The sequence below is a fragment of the Notechis scutatus genome, chromosome 10 (genome assembly GCF_049901735.1).
Source record: "Notechis scutatus isolate UNSWTSFEM ecotype Mainland chromosome 10, rNotScu1.2, whole genome shotgun sequence".
NCBI classification, from domain to species: domain Eukaryota; kingdom Metazoa; phylum Chordata; class Lepidosauria; order Squamata; family Elapidae; genus Notechis; species Notechis scutatus.
Window position 1 is genome coordinate 6,980,571 of NC_142018.1, and position 13,366 is coordinate 6,993,936.

General features: G+C 47.1%; 1 protein-coding gene across 2 annotated transcripts in view; it reads left to right on the top strand.

The window, feature by feature from the left end:
* Nucleotides 1–13,366, top strand: part of GAB3 (GRB2 associated binding protein 3) — a 108,274-nt gene that overhangs the window by 67,220 nt on the left and 27,688 nt on the right. For both annotated transcript variants that reach the window (XM_026674635.2, XM_026674636.2), the window contains exons 3-4: nucleotides 8,096–8,312; nucleotides 12,152–12,624. In XM_026674635.2, the coding sequence (XP_026530420.2) occupies nucleotides 8,096–8,312; nucleotides 12,152–12,624 (690 nt within the window). The remainder of the gene's footprint in view (nucleotides 1–8,095; nucleotides 8,313–12,151; nucleotides 12,625–13,366) is intronic.

Below are 13,366 nucleotides of genomic sequence, written 5' to 3' on the forward strand. Positions count from 1 at the left end.
GCAGGAAGGAAACATTATGGCATTGCTTACAGAAACTGCCTCTCTGTTAACCCTTATTACATTCTTGGCAGGACTGGACTTCCTGTCTCAGGAACTTCTCTAGAGCTTTTTTCCCCTCCTTTGCTGGTACTTTGCTTGTGTGGAGTGACCATTCAAAGTTACAATGGCACTGAAAAAAAGTGACTTATGACCATTTTTCACACTTACGACTGTTGCAGCATCCCCAAAGTCATGAGAGTCCAGGCAAGGAGATTCGTGCCTCGATGTGAGTGATATTGAGTTGGCCACACCCAGCCAATAACATGACCACCAAGCCATGTCCACCCAGTCACATGACCACCAAGCCACGCCCACCACCTAAGCCACGCCCACAGAACCGGTTGTTAAAAAATTTCAATCCCAACCCTGACCACAGGCACCCCAAACTGAGTGACATTGAGTTGGCCACGCCCTTTCTGGGGGCCCCGAGGTCAAACACAACCTTGATGCGGCCCTCAATGAAATCGAGTTTGACACCCCTGCTCTAGAAGGTACAGTGGGTAGTTCCCCCCCTTCTGTCCAGCTCCTTTCACCCATAGTTTATGGCAGACTAGCAAATGTGAAGCTCAAGAGATGGCAGCTCCGACAATGGAATTTGCAAGAGAGAATGGATGCAGATTTAGTTATTTGGGCGAAACAAGACGACCATGTCGAATCTCCCATTGATTTCAAAAAGTTGGATCTGAGTCACTCGCTTCGTGTACAGTGGCCTGCGGAAATAAGATTGCACCCCCCTCCCCTTGACACTCTTTCTAAAGGCCTTGAAGACGTGGGGGCTCCTGGGTGATACGAAGCCCAGCAAGTGCTTGGTTTGCTTGTTTTTATTGGCTTTTGTATTGCAGTTTTATTTTGATAAGCTGCCCATGCCAGGAGTCACTGCAAGTAAGTTGGGTGGCTATATAAATCTTCTTTATGAAAAAATTAATAAACCTGCAGCTACCGGGTGCCATCAGAGAAGTTTGGCATTATAGCACCCTTTATCCTTAATCAGAATAAACAGTAGTGATGAGAGATGATTGAACATCTGGAGGATGTCCAGCAAAAAAACAAAACCATGGTCAAGTTCTTGGATGGCTGCCTGCATCACACCACTACTGTCTCTTCTGGCTGGGGATAATGGGAGCTATAATCCAAAATACCTTGACAGCTCCTGGTAGCTGCAGGTTTATTCATTTTTCATTAAGAAAATTTATAGAACTCGCTGACTCAGGACAGCCTTATCAGAATAGCCGTGGTGGTGCAGTGGTTAGAATGCAGCAGTGCAAGCTAACTTTGTCGACTGCCAGCAGTTCGATCCTCACCGGCTCAAGGTTGACTCAGCCTTCCATCCTTCTGAGGTCAGTAAAATGAGGAGCCAGATGCTGACTCTGTAAATTGCTAAGCGAGGGCTGTAAAGCGCTATGAAGCGGTATATAAGTCTAAATGCTATTGCTATGGCCACTCTCTTTCCTATCAGTTTAAAGTGCAGAAAGGACTTTCAGATCAGGGTTGGCCAACCTTGGCACCTTTTGAGACCCATGGATTTCAGTGACTGGCTGGGGAATTCTGGGAGTTGACGTCCACAAGTTTTATATTTTGCCAAGGTTGGATACACCTGGTTTAGAGGGTGGGAGGAAAGTCCAGTGAAAGTCTTGGTTGTCTGCCTTTTTCAGCACCACGGATGGCTTGAACGCTGATCTTGCCAACTTTGAAAAAGCAGACAGAAAAATCCCCCGAGTTCTAACCAGTTGAGCCTGTAGATGGGAGTGAGCAGGTCTTTTTGTAAGTGTTGATGCAGAGATTAATGGCTGGGTAACCTTTGTCAACCTGGATGCCTTTCCAATGGGAATAATGCCTGCCCAATGAAAATCCCTAGGTGGGGACATCAGATTGAGAAAGACGTATAGATAAGTTTAGACAAGTATTTCACATGGTAACACATGAAAATGTTGCCAGGGGAAGACATCTGTCTTGACAAAACATTCCTTTTGCTATGAAACATGAATATTGCCATCTGCTGGTCAGAATGACTGATCTGTTTTTCAGTTGGAAACCTTGTCATGAATACAGGTGGTCCTCGACTTGCCACCACAATTGAGCCAAAAAAATTTGTTGCTAACGGAGACGGTGGTTAAGTGAGTTTCCCCCAACCCCCATTTTGCGACTTTTCTTGCCACATTTCTTAAGTAAATCACTGCAGTTAAGTTAGCAACACCGTTGTAAAGCGAACCTGGCTTCCCCCGTGGATTTTGCTTGTCTGTTGTGGTTCGCCGGCAGCAGGTGCGTACAGCTGAGGTCTCGGAGAGCGAGGACTCAGATCAGGGGGCCTGTGTGTGATGCAGGGATGGGGGTCAAGGCCATCAGGGACTGGAATGCTGCCTTTGGAGATTGTGGAGGCTGGCAGCAGAGGTCCCCGAGGAGCCTGTGCCCAGTGTATGTGCGTGCAGGGCTGCTCAAAGGAAAGAGCAGCTGCAGTAGCACGGGCGACTCAGGAGTAAGGCTGCAAGGTAATGGTCCCTCCCTTAAGAGATAAAAGCCAGCTGAGAAACCGGAGTTCTTTGCAGGAAGTAAAGAAGTTTTTGCACTCAAGCCTTGTGGACATTTGGATTATCTTGGTTGGTGTTTGGAGACCCTTTGTGTTTGAAATATTTCTTAGTAACTTTATCTAGTGTTCCTGGCAGCCTTGCACAACCTTGACAAGGCTCGTTCTTATCAGAGACAATTAGTTTGAAACAGCCTTTTAACTGTGAAGGAACGGAATTTGTAAAGAATCATTAAAATGTTTTGCTGTTACCTCTGTTTCATGTTTGTTTCCTTGGAACAAGGTTTGGGTCAGAACATTGTCAGAAGGTCATAAAAGAGAATCATGTGATCCTGGGATACTGCCACTGTCATAAATATGAGTCAGTTGCTAGCATCTTGATTTTGGGTTACTGCAAACCGGTCTGAAAACTGCTCATAAGTCACTTTGCCAATCCCCAACCGTCCTTTCAGCCTGCCAGAGCAAATTATACTTCAGATGTGTACCTAGTTGAAACCTCAATTGTGTAATGTGAGCTTTTGGCAATCTGCGAGAATGCTGAAATTTCGTCAGCTTTTGTACGAAAACCGTGGAATCTATTACTCAAATTACTGGCTTTCTAGCCTCCTGTAATGAGAATGCTGAAATGCAATGAGTTTTGGAAGTCTTGTGGGTTTGGGAACATTATAAGGGAATTGGTGTTACCTATTGATACCCGGGGCATAGTGGGTCAGCAGTTTTAAAGTTGCTGGGTTCGAGACCCGAGGGGTGAGCTCAGTGGTGGGATTCAAATAGTGGGCGTGGCTTGGTGGGTGCGCTTTGCATGCGTGCACACACTTTGCGTGCACGCGCACGCCAAACACGCACTTTGCGCAGGCGCAGAGACGTTTGTGCAGGTGCAAAGGCATTCTAACTCACCGCCTGCACGCCTGCACGATCCCAGTCGCTTCAGCAGAGTGCCACGCAGCACTCTTCTGTGCCGTGCAAAGCAGCTGCGCTTCAAATTCAGCAGATAAATGTGAGTATGGGAGCCCGGCGGGGCCCCAACAGCAGAGCAGCGGAGACAACCGGTTTGGTCTCCGCTGCTCATCGCTGCTACCAGCTCTGCAGAACCGGGACGAACCGGTAGAATACCACCACTAGGCGAGCTCCCGTCCTCACTCCAGCTTCTGCACTCTCCCCAGCAATTTGAGAGCATGCAAATGCAAGTAGATCAATAGGTACCACTCTGGTGGGCATGTGACAGCGTTCTGTGCACCTCGGCATGGAGTCATGCTGGCCATAAGACCACGGAAATATCTTCAGACAACGCTGGCTCCAGTGGTGGGATTCACATTTTTTAAATTACCAGTTCGGTGGGCGTGGCTTGGTGGGCGTGGTGTGGCTTGGTGGGCGTGGCAGGGGAAGGATACAGTAAAATTTCCATTCCGTCTTCATTCCTGGGGGAAGGTTACTGCAAAATCTCCATTCCCTCCCCACCCCACTAACCTGCTTTCCAGCTCCATTCTCCTGCGCAGGGCAACAAAAGGAGACCAGCCAATCAGCTGGGACTCAGGAGGCGGAGAATAGATGGGGGCGGGGCCAGTCAGAGGTGGTATTTGCCAGTTCTCTGAACTACTCAAAATTTCCGCTACCGGTTCTCCAGAACTGGTCAGAACCTGCTGAATTACCACCTCTGACTGGCTCCCTTGGTTAGGAAACAGAGATGGGCACCCCCTGGGTGTCAATAGGTAAAGGTAAATGTTTCCCCTGTGCAATCAGACACGACTGGACAAGGAAGAGCTTTACCTACTGACACCCAGGTTCTGCAAAACAATTGCTGGGTTTGGGCTTAAATCACTTCTGTACTTTTGAAGTTTTTTTGAAAGAGTGCCTCGAACACCTGGAGCAAGTGTTTGGCTGCCCATTTTTCAACAGTAATGTCTTCCCACAATATAAACACTCTGCTTCTTGGAAATGTTGCTTTGGTTAATATCTTGGCCTCTTTTCCTCTGTAATGTTTACAGATTAGGGAAGTCGAATTTCTACATAGTGTAAACACCTGGTGGCTTTCCATAACAAACGTTTAAATTTATTTATCTTTCAATTGTCGGTTGAACACTGCTGTGAGAAACAGGACCTTCTCACCCTTGCAGGGGAGCTTGGGAGGGGGCTTTTTTTGTGACCACTTTCCTTTCAAAAAAATTGGTTAGGAAGAAGAGAGAAGAGAAAAGTCCTATAGACAGCTGTTATCACACAATCGAAGCTGAAGTTTTATGTCTCAAAATGGTTTGTCTTGCTGCAATAGCTGGACACGTTCCTCAGCTGTAGACAGAAATAAATCTGTCTCTAGCAGACTACTTGCACCATAAAATATAACTCTGGGAACTATCAGGAAGGAGTCTGCTTCATCCTCTTTCTCTCGTAGGAAGTATCTAAACTGCATTATCTCTTGCTCCCCTGGAATGCACCTCCTCTTTCCCGGGAATCCAGACCACCTTCTATCACAGGATTGTTCCTCCTGCAAATACCCCCATCCACCAATCCACTGCAACCCTGTCAGGGGTCTGAAATGGATCAGAGTCAGCCAGCTGATTCCTGTGCCTAATCAGGGTTACTTTCAGAATCAGAATAACAAAGTTGAAGGGAGCTTGGAGTCTCTAGACCAGTGGTGGCTAACCTTTTTGGGCTCTTGTGCCAAAAATTGTGCGCACGCTTGCACGCTCGTGTGCCAGCACCCAGAAGGCAATGCGTTCCCACCCCCTACGCATGCGTACACAATCACCACCCACCACTCCCTTACCTGCACTGCACCTCACAGCTGATTTTCGGCCAGTCTGAGGCCTTTTTCGGCCTCCCAGAGGCTTGAGGAAGGCTTCTGCAGGCTTTGCAGGCCGGAAACTAGCCCTGTTTCATCACTTCCGGTATTTTCGGAAAAACAGGAAGTGACAAAACGGGGCTAGTTTTCGGCCTGCAGAAGCCTTCCTCAAGCCTTCGGGAAGCCAAAAAAGGCCTCAAACTGTCCGAAAATCAGCTGTGAGGCAGGCGCATGTGCAGTGAGTTAAGTTTGCCTGCAGCTCCCATGCCATAGGTTCGCCATCAGGGTCCTAAACCAATCCTTTTCAATCAGGAGACCCTAGACCAGTGCTGGCTAACCTTTTCGTCGTCATGTGCTGAAAGTATGCGCACGCGCACATGTGCCTGCACCCATAATGCACACACATCCCCCCACCCCCTGTGCATTCACATCCGCCTCCTCTGCGCCGCGTGCCTCTGCGCATGCACGCATGACACCACCACCCCGTGCGCGTCTCCCCCCATGCATGTGCAGCGGATACCCACCAATCAGCTGGCTGGCGGGGGGCACGTGCATGGGCAGTGGATCAGTTCTGGGTGACGGCTTGCGTGATGGCAGAAATGGCTCTGCGTGCCACTTTCGGCACGCGTGCCATAGGTTTGCCATCATGGCCCTATACCATTCTGGGCAAGTGATTGTCCAGACTTTTTTTTTAAAAGCCTCCAGTGATGGAGCATTCACAACTTCTGGAGGCCAGCTGTTCCACTGGTTAATTGTCCTCACTGTCAGGAAATTTCTCCTAAGTTTTAGGTTGCCTTGAATTGTTTCCATCCATTGCTTCTTGTCCTACCCTCAGGTGCTTTGGAGAATAGCTTGACTCCCTCTTCTTTGGGGCAGCCCCTGAGATATTGGAAGACTGCTATCCTGTCACCCCTAGTCCTTCTTTTCATTAAACTAGACATACCCAATTCCTGCAACTGTTATTCATATGTTTAGTTTTCTTCCCACTCCTAGTCCAGAACTTTAAACCCTAAATCTCACCAGCTGTCATATGTGTGTCAATGTAGATCCTTGTCTCTATAAAAACAGGGACTGCTGTCAATCCTGGTGTAGTGGGTTTCTTTAGGCAGTGGCCCCCAACCTTTTGGGCACCAGGGACCAGTTCCATGGAGAAGTTTTTCCACGGACTGGAGGGGTCTTGGTTTCGTGCCTGCATCTTGCGGATGGGGCTTTGCTTGTTTGCGTGGCCTGGTTTGTGGCATGCTGCTGACCGGTGCCAGTCCACAGACCGGGAGTTGGGGACCCCTGTCTTAAGGCATCAACATTTGTTGATCTGAATAGCCTGAAATGGAGAGTTCACCATTGCATAAAATGTAAAGAGGAAACTGCCTACGATGAATGTGTGAACATGTGAGTGTTGCAGAATAATATTTCTGTGGCCAAGGTGTGTGTCTCGGTGTGTGTCTCTTTCCCAAAACTGCACATACCATTAAGGGTTTGATCCACCATCTGTTAGTCTGTTTTTGTGGACTTATTGTGGGAATCTCAAAAAAGTTGATATGGTGGCTTTCTGTACCTCTCCTATCCCTGGACTTATATTTATATGTCCGAGTCAGAAATTTAATGTCCTAACCACCTTTGGTACATCTGCATATCCACTGGTGGAAAGTGTTTAAGTGACACGAGTTGTAAAGGCCAAAAGAAAAGTACAGTTTGTGACTGGTTTACCAGCAAGACTTAAACACACAGTCTTGAAAGTGCTACACACAATATCCGTTCCTTGGCAAACAAGTCCGTACATATTTCAAGACGGTTGCTGCAATTGTATATTCTGTCTTTCCCGGTTTAAATTAGATTCTTTCACACCAGTCCAAATCGGAATACCTCCTGTCCCTGAAAGGGACTTTATTTGCTGTTATACTATTAATAAATTCATCTGCAGGGGTACTTTTATATCACAATCAGAACATTTTCATCTAGAGAATTCCTCAGCCAGCATGCTTTTAAGATATGTGGACTTCAACTCCCAGAATTTCCCAACCAGCATGCATTCAGAAGTGTGGATTTTAACTCCCAGAATTTGCTGGCCAGCATGGTTTAAGATATGCAAACTTCAACTTGCTTGGTGGGAAATTCTGGGAGTTGAAGTCCAACATCTCTTCAGGCTGCCAAGGTTAAGAAACACAGATCTAGTGGAAAGGTTGGCAACCTTTTTGTAATCTTAGAAGCCATTCCCCCACCCAACCAGGAATACCTGCAAGTCATAGTCAACGAAGTCAGGATGATGGGTTACATAGGTTGCACACACAGTGGAGATACAATACTTCAGTTGCATCCTGTTGATTTTGTTTTAATCTGCCTTGTGGAGACCTCGATCCAAGTTTCAAAGCCTGAGAGCCAGCAAACCCCTGTGGAGTTGGTGGCAGACGGTGTCAAAATACTGAAACGTGTGTCTTTAAGAGGCCTTCTTTTCAACTTAGCCAAGATGATTGATGCCTTCTCCGCACTCCCCCCAAAAAAAAAAAAAACTTTGGGCAACAAAGAAAACAACGTGGAACACATTGATTGTTTCAGCCCAATTTGGCCTGGAAGGATAGGCTGTCTTCCAAACCCTGACCTCATTTTCCATGTTTGTCCCAACAGATTCCAACACATCAGACAGCAGGCAATAAAGGATAAAGAATGTAGGCTGCAAACCCTCCAGGCTTTGTTGTAGAGGAAAATCCTACACAATTCCTGAGGATTCCCTCCTAAGCCAGCTTTTGCTTTCTTTGCTGCAGATTCAGGGGACAGCCTGTCCCACACGACGTCTTCCCCGCAACCTTCTCCGGCCATTTCTGCCCACGCGTTGAGGAGTGCCAACCCGTCTCTCACCTCCGACCATGCCAGCACCGATGCAGCAGCAGCTGAGGAGACAGCCAGCGAGTCGGAATCTGTCTTTCTGCCTGACTATCTCTTTTTATCCAACTGTGAGACGGGAAAACTCAGCCATGTTAGGTAGAATTACGCTCTTGGCTGCCAGATTTATTTATTTGCTTATTTATTAAATTAATTTGCCACCCATCTTGTAACGAAACAACCCTGGGCTGCCTTTTCCGTAGAACTGATGAGCTCTGTGAGACTTAAACCATGATTGGTGGCTTAGTAAAATGTATCTGTCCTAAGTAAAATGTGATTTTGTTTCCCTATGTTTTGGAGCTCAGCAAGGGTTTTTCAGCAAGGTGAGCGTCCCACCTTGTTAATGGTTCGCCTCAGTCCCTTTTTCTAATCCTGTTGAAGTTATACAAAGGTAGAGATCTATTCTCACTGATACCATAGCCTGATCTGAAGCTTAATGGGAGTACAGGTAATTATACTTAAGTACAGTCGTTCTTAAACTTGGGGTGATTTAGGTATTTGGTCTAATGGTTAAGGCACCAGAGTAGAAGACGGAAGTTCTAGTCCCGCCCTAGCCATGGAAGCTACCTGGGTGACCTTGGGCCAATCACCAGGAGACGGTGAGTTCTAGTCCCACCTTAGGCATGAAAGCCAGCTGGGTGATATTGGTCCAATCAGCAAGAGACAGCGAGTTCTAGCGCTACCTTAGGCATGAAAGACAGCTGGGTGACTTTGCCCCAAATGCAGGGGTGGGATTCTACCGGTTGGGACCGGTTTGGGCGAACTGGATGTTAAGTTTTCATCTGGTTCACCGAACCGGTATTTCAATTGACCAGCTGGCCTCGTCCGTCCCCCCCTCCCTGTGTGGCCCATTTTTTATTAAGTTAAGTGCAGGGTCCGTGTGCAGGCTCTGGGAGGGGGGAAAAGCGGGCCTTTGGGAAGTCCAGAAACGGGCCTGTTTCTGGTTTCCGGAGGGCCTCCAGAGCCTGGGGGAGGCTGTTTTCGCCTTCCCAGAGGCCCGGGGGAGGCCTCCGGACATTTGGGATGGCGAAAAACGGCCCTCCCGGAAGTTCCGGTAGGCCACATTCACCATGGTCATGCCCACCCAGCAACTAGGCAGTGAACCTGTTGCTGGGATTTTTGAATCCCACCACTGCCCAAACACCAGGAGACAGTGAGTTCTAGTGCTACCTTAGCCATGGAAGCCAGCTGGGTGACTTTGCCCCAAATACCAGGAGACAGTGAGTTCTAGTCCTGCCTTAGCCATGGAAGCCAGCTGGGTGACCTTGTGCCAATCTCTCTCTGCCAACTACTCACAGGGTTGTTAGGAGAAAAAGAGGAGAAGGAAGATGTGTTGGATATATTTGCTACCTTGATTTTTTGTTTTGTAAAATAATAAAGGCAGGATTCAAATAAATAATCAATCCTGGGACTGGTGGAACAAATTGGAAATTGCTTGTTTGTGGCTCCAGTTTATTTATTTATTTAGAAAATTTATAAAGCCACCTACTCGCTCACAGTAACTCTAGGCGACATAAAAAGGTAAAGGTAAAGGTTCACACATACGTGCTACTTGTTCCCGGCTCTAGGGGGCGGTGCTCATCTCTGTTACAAAGCTGAAGAGCCAGTGCTGTCCGAAGACGTCTCCGTGGTCATGTTGCTGGCAGGACTGAATGCCGAAGGCACACGGAATGCTGTTCCCTTCCCACCAAAGTGGTCCCTATTTTTCTACTTGCATTTTTACATGCTTTTGAACTGCTAGGTTGGCAGAAGCTGGGACAATTAACGGGAGCTCACTCTGTTACCTGGCGCTAGGGATTCGAACCGCCGCACTGCCGACCTTTCTAATCGACAAGCTCAGCGTCTTAGCCACTGCTCAGTAAGGCGGCTTACAAGTAATAAAGTTACAGTATAGGGAAAAATAAAGATAAAATAAAGATAAACAATAACCTCTTCATCCTTTCAACAAGACACAGTCAAAGTTTTGTACTGCCGCTGCTGAGATGCTTGTGTAAAAACAACATAGTTTGTTGTCTTTGTGAGTGGCATTATTTTCTTTGGTAGTGGCATTATTTTAGCCTGGAAAAAAGGATAAGGTAGTCTTTGATTTACAGTTGGTAACCATTTGAAGGGAGGACCGATTCTTCCGAAAGATAGAACCCATTTCTGAAGTTCTAGCAGCTGCCTTTCCTGTAGTCACATGACCCCATTTTGGGCCTTTGGCATTTACAGCTGTTTGCAGCCTCGTACAATGATATGACTGAAATTATTGTGGGTGGGGTAGGGTTTGCTGAAAACTGGGTGTTTGTTTCTGGTTTTTGGCAGAAAGGCCCCATAACAAATAATGGGTTTGCTTGATGACAATAGATTGACTTGGTCACTTTTAAGGAGCGTAAATATCAACTCCCAGAATTCCCCAGCGAGCATGCTTTAAGAAATGTGGATTTTAACCTATTGGCTGTGGAATTCTGGGAATTGAAGTCCACACATCTTAAAGTTACTTAGAGAAACCTTGGTTTAATTATGCTGAGAAACCACCATTTTGCCTGATTTGACACCCTTGTGGGTCCCAATGGACAGAAATGAGTTGAGCTGAAAAGGTAACTAGTTCAGGGGTATCAAACTCAAGGCCTCCGGGCTGAATGAAGCCTGTGGGTTGCTTAGATGCGGCCCTCATGGCTGCCATGGAAACAGTGAAGGACCGGTCCATGGTGCCTCTGCCAGTGAAAATGGAGCCGGGTGGGGGGCATGTATGGCCCTCAGGCTCCGTTTTCACTGGCAGAGGGCTGCAGGAAGCCATTATGGCTGAAAACGGGGCCCGTTTTCGCTGGCAGAGGGCTCACAAAACAAACTAAAAACAAAATAAAAGGAGAAATATATCCCCTTTTGCATTTGAGCATGGGACAGGAAAGGAGAAAGGGACAGAGGAAAGAGAAAGGGAAAGGGAAAGCAAAAGAAGGAAAGACAGGAAGAGAGCAAGGAAGAAAAAAGAAAAGGAAGGAAGGAAGGAAGGAAGGAAGGAAGGAAGGAAGGAAGGAAGGAAGGAAGGAAGGAAGGAAGGAAGGAAATTATAAGGAGAGGGAGGAAACACTGAGGAAGTCCTGCTCTTAGCACTTGGCCACCACAGGTGCCCCCAACATAAGTAATGTCGAACTGGCCATGCCCCCCCAGCCCGCCCGAGGTTAAACACAACCCTGCTGTGGCCCTCAATGAAATCGAGTTTGACACCCCTGAGCCTAGAGGAAGACAGAAATATAAAATTAGGTGTCCCAAACGGCAGAACCTTGGAAAGATCAACTCACCTTCAAAGCATGCTTTAGCCCCCCCAAATCTCTCTTCGAGTTTTCAAGGTTCTTCCTTACCAGTGAATGTAAAGCACCTATCTGTAACGTAATTACATCCAGTGCTCGACTTACAACAGTTCATTTAGTGACTGTTCGAAGGTACAGTGGCACTGAAAAAAGAAACAGGGCCATTTTTCACACTTACGACCATTTGCAGCATCCCCATGGCCAAGTGATCAAAGTCAGGTGCTTGGCAACTGACTCACATTTGAGACGGTTGCTTGCATTCTCCTGGGGTCATGTGGCTCCCCTTTTGGGATTTCTGATGAGCCAAATCAATGGGGAAACCAGATTCGTTTAACAACCGTGACACGAACTTAACAACTGCAGTGATTCATTTAACAACGAAAGATCATAAAATGGGACAGAACTCCTTTAACAAATGTCTCATTTAGCAACATACATTTTGGGTTCAATTGTGGTCACATGTCCAGGACTACCTGTATTTGAGGGAAAACCTTGTCAGGTAAGTATGATAGAAGCAGCACCACCACCTATTTCTTTGCATTTTTGCACTTCTACACTGCAGGTATTGAACCATTGAGCCATTGTAGTGGGAGGAAGCTTCCAAAAAGGGTCCGGAGATGGAGTTGGTAACACCTACCTCTCTTCCAGGTGCCACAGTTGGTCCAATTCTGACCGCTCTCTGGAGAGGACGTTATCCGATGATGTCTTCTTTGACTTCGTGTCTTCTCAGTCCTCACTGTGCTTACAGCTTTCTGGCGGCCTGCTTCAAGAGATGGTCCAGCCAACCATTCATGGAATCCTTCCAAGAAACACAGATTCAAGCGGACCTCCTTCTGGTGACTTCTCTTCTTCCTCACCCTTGTCAGGGCCTCCTGCGACGCCAACCATCCTAGCAGAGAAAAGCCAGAATACTCTACCCTATGGCTTTACCGAACTCGAGATTTTGGCTAAGACTCCCCCTCCCAGGCCACCAAAGCCACCCCACTTCCCGGACAGAAGAGCTGAAGAGCAGGCTGGTGTGGTCCTTCAGAATGGACATGCAAGGATCTCTAGCTCTCCAGGGATCTTCGTTCCAAGGAGGATTTCCCTCTCTGGACTGGACAGCATGAAGAATTGGAGAGGTAAGGGCCAATTTGGAGATCCCAGAGTTGGATTATTAAAATATGTGTCTTCTCTGTCCCCCAACATGATGATCTTATCCATTCAGTCATGTCCGACTCTTGGCAATTCTGTGGGCCAGGTTCTCTCCACATCTTCTGATTCTGCACTGCGTCTTTGAGTTGTTTTATACTCTGGCTGGTGTCAGCTTTGATGGTGTCCAGTCGCCATGTTCTTTGATAGCCTGTTTGCTTTTACCACTAACTCTTCCAAGCATCATTGCTTTCTCCAGTGAATTCCCCTGTGTGACATGGCCAAAGTAAATAAGACACAGTTTTGTGATTTTGCCTTCCAGTATCATGTCTGTTGTCATGAGCTCCATACTTGTTTCTTGGTCACCTTTTGTGTCCAAGGAATATGCAGGAGCCTTCTCCAACATCACAGCTCCAATGATCTGATGTTGTTCCTGTCTTGCTTTTTTAAGGCCCAACTTTTTTAAGGCCCTCCAACATACAAATTGTAATATTCTCCCCACATTCATCTTTTATGGACCCCAATTTAGATAGGTTGATTAGGAGGCCAGACAAAGGCTTTATATAATCAGCATAACAAACTAATCACATAGGTTGGGTTCTGTCAGGTGGAAGCAAACAGAACCATTCATGAATGATCTCAAACAGAGACTTACTTCATTGCTAGCCACCAGTGTTACAAGAATCTCCCCAGACTGACTGCTTTCCCTTGGGATCAGTCAGGTAAGGCTTC